The 15,895-nt window shown below is 32.3% G+C and overlaps 2 protein-coding genes and 1 long non-coding RNA gene across 9 annotated transcripts in view; 1 reads left to right on the top strand and 2 right to left on the bottom strand.

Moving 5' to 3' along the window:
- Flo2 (flotillin-2) overlaps positions 1-12,449 on the top strand; it is a 92,844-nt gene extending 80,395 nt beyond the window's left edge. The window contains exons 2-8 of one of the 2 annotated variants that reach the window (XM_003690718.3): positions 8,760-9,056; positions 9,631-9,863; positions 10,354-10,473; positions 10,567-10,781; positions 10,999-11,182; positions 11,486-11,632; positions 12,163-12,449. In XM_003690718.3, the coding sequence (XP_003690766.2) occupies positions 8,760-9,056; positions 9,631-9,863; positions 10,354-10,473; positions 10,567-10,781; positions 10,999-11,182; positions 11,486-11,632; positions 12,163-12,192 (1,226 nt within the window). In that variant the 3' untranslated portion in view covers positions 12,193-12,449. Of the gene's footprint in view, positions 1-8,759; positions 9,057-9,630; positions 9,864-10,353; positions 10,474-10,566; positions 10,782-10,998; positions 11,183-11,485; positions 11,738-12,162 lie in introns of those variants that run through there. The other variant, XM_086913185.1, reaches the window with a different exon arrangement.
- LOC105737211 (glucose dehydrogenase [FAD, quinone]) lies at positions 8-6,592 on the bottom strand. Of its 4 annotated transcripts, none has more exons than XM_086913177.1 (4): positions 5,022-5,218; positions 4,622-4,840; positions 4,205-4,375; positions 8-2,630 (listed from the first exon to the last, which is right to left on the bottom strand). In XM_086913177.1, the coding sequence occupies exons 2-4, from the start codon at positions 4,815-4,817 to the stop codon at positions 1,111-1,113; spliced, it is 1,887 nt and encodes a 628-aa protein (XP_086769303.1). In that variant the 5' UTR covers positions 4,818-4,840; positions 5,022-5,218; the 3' UTR covers positions 8-1,110. The 4 variants fall into 4 exon arrangements, with proteins under 4 accessions (XP_086769303.1, XP_086769305.1, XP_086769304.1 ...); XM_086913179.1 differs by lacking the exon at positions 5,022-5,218 and adding an exon at positions 6,451-6,592 and having other exon boundaries at positions 237-2,630; XM_086913178.1 differs by lacking the exon at positions 5,022-5,218 and adding an exon at positions 5,336-5,665 and having other exon boundaries at positions 237-2,630.
- LOC147656719 (uncharacterized) lies at positions 9,238-15,843 on the bottom strand. Of its 3 annotated transcripts, XR_015293617.1 has the most exons (4): positions 15,630-15,843; positions 14,882-14,942; positions 14,741-14,777; positions 9,238-9,875 (listed from the first exon to the last, which is right to left on the bottom strand). It is a non-coding gene; the product is annotated as an uncharacterized LOC147656719 (long non-coding RNA). The 3 variants fall into 3 exon arrangements; XR_015293616.1 differs by lacking the exon at positions 14,741-14,777 and having other exon boundaries at positions 15,630-15,823; XR_015293615.1 differs by lacking the exon at positions 9,238-9,875 and having other exon boundaries at positions 14,526-14,777; positions 15,630-15,842.
- Positions 15,844-15,895: the final 52 nt, after the last annotated feature.

The raw sequence follows: 15,895 nt of genomic DNA, 5'->3' as shown, positions 1-15,895 counted from the left end.
TTCTATATTTATCCAAATAAATATGTTTTATTTGATTTTTTTTGCAATAATCATTACTTAGAAAACTAGATGAAAATTTTGACAATTTATTCAATTTTCTCGTATGATTAAGTCAAGAAATATTTAAAAAAAAATTCTTTTACCTAGAAACGATTATCTGTAAAACAACTTCGTTTTTTTTTTTTTCTTCTTCTTCTTCTTCTTCTTCTTTTTTATAACACTCTAAAAATAAACAGTTTTGAGTAAAAAATATTTTTTTTAAAAACTTCAACTAGATATACAATTCTACACAAAATTTTACACGCAAAAAATTGCACAAACGTCACACAATTGTTTTACGACAAACCACGAAAATCAACTGCCAATGTAAAGACGTAAGTTGCTGCTTACATGTCGCTGAATCAGCTGTTCGAATATCGAGTGCAACAGTTGCAAAATTGAACGTTAACATACGTATGTAAGATATTGAAAATAATCCATATAAACTTAAATTTTTTTCGAGAGATTTACATATATTAATATGTATATATATATATCGTATTAATAAACTAATATTTATATTAAAAATAAAAATTACTATCGATGCATAAAATATACAGTACATTTTCTTATTTACACATCTTGTACATCCATTATTTAACTCAAAACGTTTTTTTTTTTCTTTTCAATAAGGAATCACAAGTATCGAGCTACAAATGTTTCTCTTCAAATCCGATAAGTAATAATAATTTAAATAATAATAATAATGATGATGATAATAATAATAATAATAATAATAAAAACATTTAAAGAAATATATAAAATTAATTCAATAAATTTTGCAATGGACTATCGTACGTGGACTAAAAGGCTAAATGTATCATCGGTTTTAATACCAAAAAAACCTAACGACACTTAATTATTATACATTAAACATTGTGTAACTTTATACCACCATCGAAACACGAGTTATAACTATACTAAGTTCTCTTTTTTTTTTTTTTTTTTTTTTTACAAATTCATCTTAAAATTAACACATTTAAAAAACAATCATCCAATCAATATTTACAATCAATCAATTTACAAAACAATTATATTCATATTCACATCTACAAAAAGTTTCACTCGAAATTACTTCACAAAACCACTCCTTCTCCCACTCCTTCTCTTCAACCAAAACTCCTTTATCATATCAGATCCCTTCTCTCCGATCATGATAACCGGCGCATTGGTATTCCCACTGACTAAATTCGGCATGATGGACGCATCGATGACTCTCAACCCGTTGATCCCATAAACCCTGAGCTCAGGATCGACGACAGCCTCCGGGTCCCAATAAGGGCCCATCTTGCACGTGCCCACTGGATGGTAAACAGTGACCGTGTAATGCCTGATCATGCACTCCCAATACTGGTCACTGTACATACGAATATTCTTGCAACCTGGAAAATGCTTCGAGTTCACCTCGCTCCCAAAACGTCTGAAAGCTTGGGTCCTGCTCAAAGCGACGGCAATCTTAACCCCTTCGACCAGCGTCGCGATATCCTCCGGCTCCTTGAAGTAATTAGGATATATCAGCGGATGGGCGAAGGGGTCCTTGCTACGCAACTTGATAACACCTTTGCTTTTAGGCCTTAAAAGCATGGGTATCACGCTCCACACGTCCAAGTCGTTCAAGGTCCCGTATACAGCGTCGTAGAACTTCTTCGTCAATCCGTGAATCTTCCTGATCTGTCTACCGCCGTCAGAATTAGTCGAGCCGGATACGAAATGGAGCTCTATATCCGGGAAATCGTCAGAGGCGTTCACGTACTTCGTATTGACGAAGCCTAGACCCTCGACACCGCCGAGGACGGTCAGGGGCCCGTTCCCAAAGATGGCGTACTGCATCACTGTTTGCACGGTGTGCAACCTCTTCTCAACCATCGAGATCTCCTTGTCCACGAGGAACGTGAGCCCGCCCAGGCCCACGTGATCTTGCATGTTGTATCCAACTCTTAGATCCTGGACCACCGGTATACCGTGTTTGGACAAGTGTTCCCTGGGCCCGATCCCCGACAACATGAGCAATTGGGGGGAATTGATGGATCCGCCTGAAACGATCACCTCTTTCTTCGCCCGAATCCGGAACATCTTCTGATCCCTGACGAACTCAACCCCGTACGCCCTCTTGGACTTGGGGTCTATCAGAATTTTGGTCACGTGCGACTGCATGGCGATGTGCAAGTTCTTGCGCAGCCTGGCCGGCCTGAGGAACGCCTTCGCCGTGGAGCATCGACTACCGCGCCTGATCGTCCCCTGGGCGATCATAAAGCCTGTGTGCTGTTCCCCGTTTATGTCCCTGTTCTCGTATCCCATCTCCTGCCCGGCTTGGATGAAGGCTGTGGCCAGTGGTGTGTGCCAAGGCGCTTCTTGGACGGTCAGGTATCCTCCTGTCGAGTGGTAGGGTGTTCTGGTTAGGTAAGGGTTTTGATTGTCCTCCGATTTCTTGAAGTAGTAGAGCACGTCCTTGAAAGACCATCCCCGGTTCCCTTGACTCTCCCAGATGTCGTAGTCCTTCTTGTTCCCGCGAAGGTAGAGCATGTAGTTCAGCACGCTGCTGCCCCCTATCACTTTCCCCCGTGGCCAGTTGCAGCGGCCGTTGCTCATCGCTGTTGGGCACAGTTTGGTTAGCAAATTTAGGTGGCGCTCAAATCCAACTTTAAGGGTTGTGGTATGGATGACTTTTTTTTTTTGGCATTTATGATGTGTATAGCAGATTTTTTTTTTAAATTGCCAATTGTAAATTGTCTCGTTATCAATTTTTCTTCCTTTCTTAAAGAATATGAAGGATTAGAGTTTTAATAAATTTTGGAAAAGATAGAGAGATTTATCTCTTGAAGAATTGAACGGTGTGAATCACTTCTAATAACGCATAGATTGCTTTTGCAATTTTTGTTAGAGTGTTTGTTGAAATTACCAATTTCACATCCTCCATTGAATTCGTGGAAAAATGTTGCTTTGAGACAATTATATTGATATAGTTATTTATCAATCTTTCTTCCTTTCTTAAAGATGTGATAAAGAATATGAAGGATTAGAGTTTTAATAAATTTTGGAAAAGATAGAGAGATTTATCTCTTGAAGAATTGAACGGTGTGAATCACTTCTAATAACGCATAGATTGCTTTTGCAATTTTTGTTAGAGTGTTTGTTGAAATTACCAATTTCACATCCTCCATTGAATTCGTGGAAAAATGTTACTTTGAGACAATTATATTGATATAGTTATTTATCAATCTGTCTTCCTTTCTTAAAGAATATGAAGGATTAGAGTTTTAATAAATTTTGGAAAAGATAGAGAGATTTATCTCTTGAAGAATTGAACGGTGTGAATCACTTCTAATAACGCATAGATTGCTTTTGCAATTTGTTAGAGTGTTTGTTGAAATTACCAATTTCACATCCTCCATTGAATTCATGGAAAAATGTTGCTTTGAGACAATTATATTGATATAGTTATTTATCAATCTTTCTTCCTTTCTTAAAGATGTGATAAAGAATATGAAGGATTAGAGTTTTAATAAATTTTGGAAAAGATAGAGAGATTTATCTCTTGAAGAATTGAACGGTGTGAATCACTTCTAATAACGCATAGATTGCTTTTGCAATTTTTGTATGAGTGTTTGTTGAAATTACCAATTTCACATCCTCCATCGAATTCGTGGAAAAATGTTACTTTGAGACAATTATATTGATACAGTTATTTATCAATCTGTCTTCCTTTCTTAAAGAATATGAAGGATTAGAGTTTTAATAAATTTTGGAAAAGATAGAGAGATTTATCTCTTGAAGAATTGAACGGTGTGAATCACTTCTAATAACGCATAGATTGCTTTTGCAATTTTTGTTAGAGTGTTTGTTGAAATTACCAATTTCATATCCTCCATTGAATTCATGGAAAAATGTTACTTTGAGACAATTATATTGATACAGTTATTTATCAATCTTTCTTCCTTTCTTAAAGATGTGATAAAGAATATGAAGGATTAGAGTTTTAATAAATTTTGGAAAAGATAGAGAGATTTATCTCTTGAAGAATTGAACGGTGTGAATCACTTCTAATAACGCATAGATTGTTTTTTCAATTTTTGTTAGAGTGTTTGTTGAAATTACCAATTTCATACTCCATTGAATTCGTGGAAAAATGTTGCTTTGAGACAATTATATTGATATAGTTATTTACCTAGGCAGGACTGTCCATCGGGTTCTGTTTTGTATTGCCAATCGAGTTGGCTAAGCTGTAAATATCCGGCAAGCAGAGGAATATCAGAGATTTCCGTTTCATCGCCCCCAGCTTCCAGAAGAAGCACGTTCCAATTTTCTATCTCAGACAGGCGACTTGCCACCACAGCTCCTACAGTGAATGTTTAATAAAACTTGGTTGAAATTGGTAAACGTGATCTGTACACGGACTAAAATAAAATTTTGCGGAAAAATGAAAGAACATTAGAACAGGAAACACTAGAATGAAGTAGAACGAAGCAATTAAATTAAATTACCGATATAAAAGAATACTATTCATCTCCTTGGATCCACGATTTTTCGAAAGAAAGTAATTTTAATTTTGTATCCACTTTAAGAATTAATGATGTGAACACACCTGCTGAACCAGCTCCCACTACGATAAAATCATAAGCAGGCAAGAGCACTTCAGAGGGTATATTAATCGGCGGTGCCTCGTTGTCCATCACTTCGTACTCGAAATAAACGAGGGCCGCAGCGAGCACAGGAAAGAACCACGAAAGTCCGCTGGATGCCGAGGTCAGGCCTCCGGTTAAAACGCTCTCGATGCCCATTCTTTTCTTCCCTTATCAATCGTCTGCAATATTAAAATTCACCAAATCATCATTCGCTCGAACTACCTTCGATCAAAAATAAAACATAAAATTCTCCGAATTTTTTTAACTCTCAAGTTGAAGTATCTCAAAGATGACTTATTTCTTAAATCCAACATCAATCTCATTTCACTTAATATGATCGAAAATAAATGATATTCGAACCTCGAAATAATTGAAATAAAATTGAAATCAAATGTTCTCAAATAAGTGTTATTCGATTTTTTCCACAAACACCATTTTTTTTTTTTATTTTTTTTTTTTTTATTTATCCGAAAAACGAACGCAGAACGTCCTCGTGTTCATCCATGATGGACGACCGTCTCGAGCAAACAGTGCCTCGATACTGTCGAACCTCAAACGAATTCGTAGCCACGTAGAAATCGGTTAAAGAAAAGTCAGAGGCTGTTGTGCACACGTGGTTTGATACGAGAGGAATATCAATGGCACGTGAAACTTTCAGTTGTTAAGTAATTCACCATTATCGCGGTCAGAACGGTCATGATGATCCTCACGTACATCCTATCGTCGAAACTTTCCGCGAGTAGGGGAGATCCTGTGTCAATTTTCGTCAATTCGAATCTTGATCCGAGCACGTTTCGAAAATTATTTCTTCGATAAGGAACGAACTCTTTTTCGAGTTCGAACATTTGATAAATTTTTTTTCTTTTTAGTTAACTTATTTAAATCGTATTGTATTACTTTCAATTTACAACGAAAATCGATATTCTCAACGGATGGATATTTTTATTTTTATGTTCCAATATTTTAACATATTGAGAATATTTCTTGATTATTTATCAACGTCTCTGCAATAAAATTATTACTTTTAAGATAAGTACATTATCATTTAATAAAAAAGAAAATAATAATTAAAGATTCGAAGGAAAGAAATTTGTCTATCCCTGACAAATAATTGTTGAAAATGTCTATTAAAAATTTAATCATTTTATGACCAACAGAGAAACCAATTATATTCAACCATTATGGTATAATGGTACTACGATTATACTGCTAATTTTATTTGTTTCAAATCATTCCATTGAAATTATGCGGTTATTAAACTAATCTATCATTTAATTCGTATATCTTTTTAGTTCTGTATTATATAAAGGAGGTCAGGTCATAACCTATCATCATTGTTATTTACATTATAAGCTGCGGGTGTGATGATCACGTTTTTTTTATTGTTTTCTAGATTTCTGTGCCATTTTCTAAACTCTGTTTATAATTTAAAAGCCACGATTTGCCCTCATAATTCGTGTCATTGTATTAAGAGTCTAAGTCAATTGCAACGAAAATTATATTTCTTCTCTTAGATTGGTAGAGATTCGGAGAATAAAAATTTACCTTGGAAATATTTTTAACTTTCTGTATTTTTATTATTGAATTTTAATATATCAATGTATAGTGGATGCCATTAAAAACAAAGTTAACCTCAAAAGAAATAAAATTTTTGTGCAATAGAAAAGAAAGAAGAGAGAATGTTTTATCTACAGCAATAATAATTTGTGCTATGCTGGACTCTTAGATTTTTAATTTTACATTTGGTAGAAATTGAATATATTTGAAAAGGAAAGTAATACTTGCTCACCTACTTCTGAAGAGATAGCAAATGCAATACAATCTAGAAACTTCTTTTCTTCCAAATAATCAATATACATGAAATTTTCATCACGACTTCTTACATTGGCTACCAATCTTCTCTCTCATAATAAGAATACTGTACATCACAATCTGACGAGAAATAGCTCAAACTTCCTCTTATAATCTTATTTTTCCAATAATTAAAGCGTCTAACGGCATTGGAACAGAAATACTTTGCTTTTTAATCATAATTAATAAATTCTTCTTGAATTTTTGTTATCCAATTATCGTTTCTTCGTTTCGCCGTTGACAACAAATCAATACTCGAGTTTTCTTCTTCTCTCAATTTCACATTATTCTCTTTGTAAAATTTCTCGACTAGTAGAATTTTCAAGAAAACACACTCCAAAATCACTCTTTTCGAACAATCGAACAGCCGATCCATTCTCAACGATTCAATATTCCTCCAATCATATCAAATATTTTTCCACTATAATAAGCTCACAACAAAAAAATACAAATGCGCATCACTTCACTTCCTCTTTTTCCTTTTTCGTCAAATTCGAAGATAATTCCTATAAACACGAAGAATAAATTAATTTTCCAAAGTGTGTGATCGATCGAATCATTTCTCTCTAACAAAGGAAATAATTAAAAATTTCACGACAAAGATATATAATGGAGACTAGTTGACGTACGATGTAACACTGACCACGACCTTGCTCTTGTCAGAGGTTTTCACATGGATTCATTCGTAGTAGAGGAGCGCAAACAGGTTAACAATCTTCTCGAACGCGGTATAACGGTCCTCCGCTTCCTCCTTCTTCTTCGACCTCTCCTCCTTCATCTCCGTTCTCTTCCTGCTCGCCATAGAAACGAAACTTTACACACGTGGAATTCAGAGGACATATCACTCTCCGTGACCTCTTCGTGTGCTCTATTTTTCCCCATTTTCTTTTCCTTCTCTCTCTCTCTCTCTCTCTTTTTTTTTAAATCATAGACAGAGACGAGACGAGTTTCAACCTGAAAAAGATATAGAAAGGATGTTAACAAAGGATATTTTACATGGTATGTATGGCAGGATTCAAATAGAATCCAATAGCATTCGAGGAATCATTCTTCTATTTTTTTCCTTTTTCGAATTGAAGGCACATAGAAGCAAATTATTTGGACAGTGATACTTCGAATGAATTGAGAGCCAAGTATAAAAATGTCGATCAAGAATTATATATTCAATTGTAAGTAATTTAGTTTTGCCTTAAATGAAAACAGGACTCGAATTACCGTAATATACAAATGAAGATTTCTCAACGTGTACCAGTATCGAGCTATAACGTATTCTAAACACGTGTACGAAACGCGAATTAATTCCATTCGTATTAATTTTGACAGTAAACCACTAATTTTTAATTAATAATATTTAGTTTATATAAAGTGTTGATCAAAAAATTTCGGATATTTTAAATTTTCTCGAATTCCTCCGAAATTTAAATAAATACGATTTTTCGATTGTTCTTGAAAAGATCGGAATTTTGATGGGCCGACAGTAAAATTTAGAAGGACGGATAAAAAAAAAAGTCGTCGATAACCGTTTGTAAACGTTATAAAATGAATAAATAAAAAAATTCTTGTTAATAAAAAAAAATCGTCGATAGCGGATTACGTGATACGCGTCACGTCCATGGTGAACGCGATGCCCCCCATTCGGGGAATTATTTCTTGACGTCATCCAGCTTACGGTAAAAGAGTTGGCCGTCGCCGTCCTCTATACAGCAACGTCCTACTTACCGTTGCAACACCATCGCGATTATGTATTGGGCTTAACGATCATTGAATCGCAAATCGAATTGTGACAAACAATGTTTGAGGAAAAGTTGGCCTGTTGAATCATTTTGTTACGCTCGCATTGCCGTTCAGAGTTTCTCAATTTCAGTGTTTCAACATTTTCTTGTTTAAATTGTTTCTGGAATTCTTCTTCGATTAAGCGGAATTAATTGTCTAAGTAATTTTCGATGTAATATATAAAAATATGAATACGCGTCTCAATTTCCTTTAATTTCTTCAATATTTTCTTTGATACCATTCAGTGACTTTTTTATTCGCCAATAGTACATTAAAATTGTAACATTTTACACGTATGGAGATACTCGAGTTATTGATCCTCATAATTCATATAATCTTCACTGAAAAACAATACATTATCGTTTATCTCTTTAGTAATTAATTGATTATATTTATGATAAATATAATAAAAAATTGGATTTCAAAATGTTTTTTGTAAATTTGTACTAAATTTATTTTTCGATTCCCGAACAGGGGGATGTTGCGGGTCCATGAAGAAGAGGACCATCGTAGGTGGTTACGCGTTCACGTGGTGGTTCGTGACCGACGTCCAACGGTTATCTCTCGAAGTGATGACACTGAATCCTGTGTGTGAAAGCGTGGAAACCGCGCAGGGAGTACCATTGACCGTCACAGGAGTAGCACAGTGCAAGATCATGAAGGCTGATGAACTCCTCCACACTGCCAGCGAACAATTTTTAGGAAAAAGCGTTTACGAAATCAAATCGACAATCCTTTCTACCCTCGAGGGTCATCTTCGTGCGATATTAGGTATATCTCTAGAAGGAATATTAAAAAAAAAGGAAAGTAGAATGAACATGTTCGAACTATAAAAGTGGGAGACGCTTTATGTAACAATTATTATCGCGCACGATGAATTGAAAAGCATATTGAACAAGAAAAACGTAGAGTATTTTTAACAGTAGGTTCTTATACATGGCAAATTCGAATATTTTATGGCAAATGAATAATTTATTACTCTATTCACTGCGAATAAAACAAAAGTTTCAAAATTACAATATTTTAGAAAGATAAATAAATAATCAAATTGAAGATTAAATATAAAATGACCAACCGTTTCAAATCTCGAATCATTTCATAAGTGATCTAAAACATGTATTTGTCCAAAATTCAATTATTTTATCCCAATTCGTCTCAAACGTCATATAAATAATTAAATTTCACATATATATTCAATTCATAACTGATAAAAATATATAATAATAATAGTGTGCACATTTATGGATCGTAAAATCAAACATTCAAATATCGTCTCTTCCCTTTGGGATCCATATTTCAAAATATGGCCGTTTATCTAAATAGGAAAACTGTGGGTAACTTTCAGGCACGTTATCGGTAGAGGAGGTGTACAAAGATCGGGATCAATTCGCGACACTGGTGAGAGAAGTAGCGGCGCCAGATGTTGGTCGCATGGGGATCGAAATTTTATCGTTCACGATAAAAGACGTATACGACGACGTTCAATACTTGGCTTCACTTGGCAAGGCACAAACTGCGGCTGTCAAACGGGACGCCGATGTCGGCGTCGCCGAGGCGAATCGCGATGCTGGCATTCGGGTACGTTCGCGTCTGAAAAATAATCTCGATTAGACTTGTGACCATCGATAATATCGACATGTTGTCGATAGGTCGATAATGTCGTTAAAAAAATCGATAAAAATGTATGAAAGTAAATATCGAAATTATTATTTATTTATATTTATATTTTTTTGAAATTATTATTAAAAGTGTTGTTAACGATGCATAAATCGATATTTTCATGATATTTTTATGACTGTCAATAATATTTCTTTATGTCTTGCATACAGTTATGGTAAAACAGCAGGAACTATAGTATATCTATATCTAGTAAGAAACTAGAAAAATTTTAGGAATCATAATTACGGTATTAATGAATTATATATATATAAAATTATTAATTATAAATATAAATTATATATAATTTACATGAATTTAATTAATTAGTTGTTACTTAATTAAATGTTTTATGTATATAAGTGACTAAATACTCATTGATATTTATTTCGTATACGAAATTGACCAATAGGAGGCAGAATGTGAAAAAGCAGCGATGGATATAAAATATAATACCGACACAAAGATCGAAGACAATGCCAGACTCTTTCAACTGCAGAAAGCGAATTTCGATCAGGAAGTGAACACGGCGGTAAGTCACGCTCGAAAGATTCAATTATGATCGAATATTTTTATCAGAGAGTTATATAGAATTTTAATAAAACTGATTGGATCGGATATATAGAAGGCAGAGGCACAGTTGGCTTACGAACTTCAAGCGGCAAAGATAAGGCAACGAATACGAAACGAGGAGATTCAAATAGAGGTAGTGGAGAGGCGTAAACAGATCGAAGTTGAGGAACAAGAGGTACGTCGAAAGGAACACGAGCTTCAGAGCACCGTGAGATTACCCGCGGAGGCTGAACATTATAAAATTGGCAAAGTAGCCGAAGGAAAGAGGTAATTCTGTATACGTTAAATTAAATTAAAAATATATGAAAAATAGATAAATTAAAAATAATTTGAGTTTATTAAATTTATGGAAAAAATATAGAAGATTAGTCAATTTAAAGTATTAATAGAATAAAAAGGAATTTATTTATCCGTAAAAAAAAAATCGATTTTCCTCGTATTATTCTAAGCGTAGATATGCTTTAACTAATTTCCTCGTTTTTAGAACACAGACCGTGAACGCGGCTATAGCTGAAGCTGAGAGGATTCGATTGATCGGAACAGCCGAAGCTCAAGCATTAGAAGCGATTGGAGTATCAGAGGCTCAACGTATGCAGATGAAAGCCGCTGTCTACAAGAAGTACGGTGGAGCTGCTATTCTAAATATTGCACTCAATGCTTTGCCAAAGGTGAGAGATCGTTCTCTTGATCGCTCGTGAAATTATCATGATATTTGAATATATACTATATATTCTATAAATATATCGAATTTTATAAAAAGAATTTTGAAATTTCATACTCTTGATCAAATTTTTCAAACAAAAAAAAAAAATAAATAAAAATGGTATATTATTTACAAAAATAGAATATTTTTCAAAACTTAGAATTTCTCTCTTTTCATATTATTAAAAAATATATATATATAAGCATAATAATACTTAATAACATATTTATGGACATACTATCAATTGATATACACTTCATTGTTTCAGATTGCAGCAGAAGTGGCCGCACCACTAGCGAGAACAGAGGAAATCGTTCTTCTTGGCGGAAATGACGCGACTAGCGGAGAAATTACACGCCTTGTGGGGCAAGTACCTCCAGCTGTTCAAGCACTGACCGGTGTAGATATTTCAAAAGTATGTTTAAGAGGCCACCGGCCTCTTAGAAAGTGTATAAAGATAACGTTCGGTATCGAAAGTACTGTATATTTAAATAAAAGTTGCACGAACTTTCAAAGATGAAATATTTCAATTTCTCTATCGAGTATGATAAATAGATTAAATCTAATTTCTATATAATTTCAAAAAAAAATCTATATAATTTCATAATTTCATATACAATATTTTAATTAAAATAGTAGAATGTAATAATTTATATTGTTATTAGTAAGTAATTTAAAATTTTGAGGCTTTTACATTCTCCTATTGTTTAAAACTTCTTACCTTAGAATATAAGATAATATCATTTGATTTTTAAAAAATCCAGAATACTGACAAAATATTGAAATAAAATTCCTATTGAACACTGCCACACTCAGGTATCCAAAGCAATTTTCTTACAATTTTCTCACAATTTAATATAGATATCGCATTTTTAAGCTTTTAGTTTATTATCATATAAAACTTTAACATATTATACAACGTTTCATCATGTGAACTATTTTCAGGTGTTAGGCAAGATACCAGGAGCAAAGTAATGACGGAAAAAGCAGCAACGGCGACCAGACGATCGGATACTCGGAATCGGCTGAAGAAAAGAATAAACACTATACTGCCAAAGATTTCTCTGCTATTCTATCATCTACCAGTGACACTTCACTTTGTTCTCTTTCCCGAATTACTCTACCTCAAATGTAGATGAAACGACGCTAAACAGAACCGATCAAATCGGTTATTCCTCCGCTACGAATGCGTCGATTTTAAGGCCGATCATATACATATGACATAAACTCAATGTCTTATCTTTCACATTATATTATATTGGATCATTACAACGCACACAATCTATTTCGACTTCATCATGGTTTATGCACGTTCATTTTTCACGTGCATTGTTTTGAAGATTTTTTGGATCCTGCTGAATCCTTTTTCAATAATCGAACTTTAATCGGTGCAGTCTACAATGAAATTATAACATAGAAAGAAAGAAAAATGTGGAAGAATGAAACGAAGAAGATGAAATAAATCGGCAAGCAACAAAGAAGAATCTAAAGGAAGTTTATGGAAAATCAAGTACATGCTAAACGTATATCGCTAATTATTTGCGAGTTAACTATTGTGATTGAATACTGTCGACAATTGTGTTCAACTTCATAAATAAGAAACTTAACGAAGGGGGTGATAAGAAAGAGAGAGAAGATGACGAGACACGTTCGTGCGGAGTAGGCGTGGCGAATTAACTGTCCATAATTACAGTTGTACATATACTAGTTACGTGTGTGTCATAGCAACTGGAATTTCTATCTTGCTTATATCGAGACGTATCAAATGAGAAAAATATTGATTTTCAGATGTTTGAAAAAATTAAAGATACTGCAATTTTTTTGTTACAGTTTAAAAAAACTTAAAATGAAATCATATTGAGTGATTTTTGATAAGATATTTAAATTAGAAATGGAAATTCATATATAAGAAAATTCAAAGTTAAATGATGTTCTCATTCACATTCAAGAGACTTTGCTTCTAAGGAAAGTGAATTTCTATGATCTTACTTTCTAATGGAATATCCAATGTACAGTCACTTTTCTAAATTGCATTGCTATTGCACTGCGTGTATTTTCAATATACTGATTCTTCTATTGTATTTATTGTTTATATGCAAATATATTAGAATAAGATGAATTATCAATCATTATTCAATATATTTCAGAACATTTTATTAAAAATTTAGAACTAATAATAAAACTTTTTAATTCAATTATTCTTTTTTTAAAAATAACTTATAAAAATTTCAACAATTATGAAATATATGAATATAATGCTATTCCAATAATCAAAAGAAAATTCTAAAAATTATTAAAAAAATTTGATTATTCTCGTTTGATACGTGTACGCATTTGAAATTCTCTCGGTTGACCACGCATCGGAATCAATCGCATTCCCGCCACCAAAATGTACTCTCCAAACCGAAAAAAGTGCCAATCAATTTGTAAATACAGAATCGTCTTGCCGCCGTATAGCAGAACAAATGATAATTTTCTATTGCGCAATGAGCATTCTGTTGTGTTGCACCTGTTTTTTCGATTCGGTTCACAATAGTGCTCGCATCCAAGCATTAACCTCTATGATGATTTTTTGCTTTAAAGAGAATATTTGAGACGGACAATTCTACCGCGCGAGAAAGATGTCCATCTCGACATCGCGATTACGATGATTAAATCGTAATGATAAACTATGATATCGGGCGTCGCCGAGTACAAATTTCATTGTCCTGTCCCGGTATTATATTTGATGCTCCCAAATAATAGATAATTAGAAAGAAAAGAGAGATTGGTTTGACGATTTTTATTTTGTTCAATAGAAACAAAAAAGAAAAAGAAAAAAATAAATTTATGACAAGAAAATTCTTTAAGAAAAATTTTATTTTTCTTTTTTTTTTTTTTTATAAATTTTTTTCTCTTATATATTTTAATTATTGTTGAATTTTGTTGAAATTAAAATTATTTATTTATTTATATTTTATTTATATTTATTTTATATTTTTTAACTTATATATATATACTTTGTATTTATATAACAAATCTTCAAACCAAAAATCACAGAAAGTAAAAAAGAGCCAAAGTTTAAAAGGGAAGTGTATGGATATATTGTCATTTGTCGCCAAAGTCTTCCCAATTAATTAATTAACCAAAAAAAAAAAAAAAAAAAAAGAGAACAAGAAAATGAGAACGTGTAGTACATTTAGAGCAGTACAAAAAAAGATGACAGAGAGAAATAATTTCAAAATGCACTTATATTCAATAAAAAGTTAAAGAATAAAAGGAAAAAGAAAAGAAAATTATTAAAGAAGTCGTAATCCGTAAGTTCAAGGTCCATGTCTATATAGTATTTTTATTATAATAAGAAATCGAAGCTGTAAATGCTAATTATAAAATAGACAAAAAAAAAAAAAGAAAAATAAGTAGTAAAAAGTTCTATTGCTCTCAAACAGATGTTTTATATAAGCTATTTTTAGTAAATATTTAGTGCACTCCTTCCGATGAGTAGTCAATGCGAGAACTCACTGTGTGTAAAATGTCTGATTACCTCGAAATGTTCTTCTTTTTCTCAATATCGTAGATCTCTAAAAGTTCAGATATTATGAGAATAAAGAAATAAGAGAAAACGAAGAAAACTGACGTTTACGTGTTATATGAAAATTTTCTAATGTTGATCAAAATGAATTACCTATACGCAAAGTGTTCGACTTTCGTTCTGCGATCAACGATACTCCGCCGTTCGAAGACTTCTGAAAAATTATAGAAGTCTGTATGGTGATATCTTAGAACTTTTCTAAAATCTATAATAATATACATTTTCTACAATATCATTGTTTTAAGATATGTATTATATTTATTTCAAGATATTGTTGAAATAATCTTCTCGGAGAGATTTTATGATTTCATTTTGATATATTAGAATAATTGGTATTTTAGTATTATTTTTTTTTTTTTTTTATTATTATTATCTTACTTTTTGCAAATTAAAGAATGATGAGATCATTTTATTTATTCAACTCAATTAAATTCGAATTAATTTAACTTAAAATTAATTTTAATTAAATGTATAAATATATTAAATAACTTTATTTATAATAAGATGATATATAAACAAAATGTCAAACATTTTGCAAATATTCGTAAAAAATTATTAACTAGATTATTAATCCAAATGAAATTTAAAAAATGTGAGTCAAAAAAGAAAAAAATGACTGATAGTTGTTTATAGAGATCTACTAAATATTATTTTGTAATTATATTAAGTAATCACCAAAGATAAAAAAATATTGTCTTTAATCACGTATTAAGAGATTTATCTTGCATTGGTGAATTAAAAGTTCAACTTTCTAGAGATCAATTTTTCACTCATTTACGAACAAGTATAAACGATTTTCAATTTTCAACATAACAATAACATAATGATGTTTTTTATTAACCTATGATTCACGTAACGGAGGATTTTCTTCAAAGTTTATATAACAATTCACGAAAATCTCTTATTTCATTCAATATGTTCGAAGGGATTATAATTCCGTCAATATACTTCTGTAATAGTGCAAAACTTTTGTGTAGTTAATTGAAAGAAAAAAAAAAAAAAAAAAGAAGAGCAGAAAAAGATGAAAAAAAGAATACGCCTTGTCGTTCTAACCTAGTTAAGTGAGTGTAGCTGCGTTTTTCGATAGTATAGAATGTTTATTTTATT

This window comes from Apis florea, unplaced genomic scaffold (assembly GCF_048593485.1).
Source record: "Apis florea isolate Af1SG1 unplaced genomic scaffold, ASM4859348v1 contig_3496_pilon, whole genome shotgun sequence".
NCBI classification, from domain to species: Eukaryota; Metazoa; Arthropoda; class Insecta; order Hymenoptera; family Apidae; genus Apis; species Apis florea.
Note: the sequence above shows the minus strand (reverse complement) of the source record. Positions and strands in the feature narration are given on the sequence as shown.

What these genes read in the sequence shown, in the direction of transcription:
- LOC105737211 (XM_086913179.1), bottom strand. Translation starts at nt 4,817, where the DNA reads ATGGGCATCGAGAGCGTTTTAACCGGAGGCCTGACCTCGGCATCCAGC. An exon ending in AGTGGGAGCTGGTTCAGCAG is followed by an intron (nt 4,376 to 4,621) that starts GTGTGTTCACAT and finishes CATTCACTGTAG; the next exon opens with GAGCTGTGGTGGCAAGTCGC. An exon ending in CGATGGACAGTCCTGCCTAG is followed by an intron (nt 2,631 to 4,204) that starts GTAAATAACTAT and finishes TGTGCCCAACAG; the next exon opens with CGATGAGCAACGGCCGCTGC.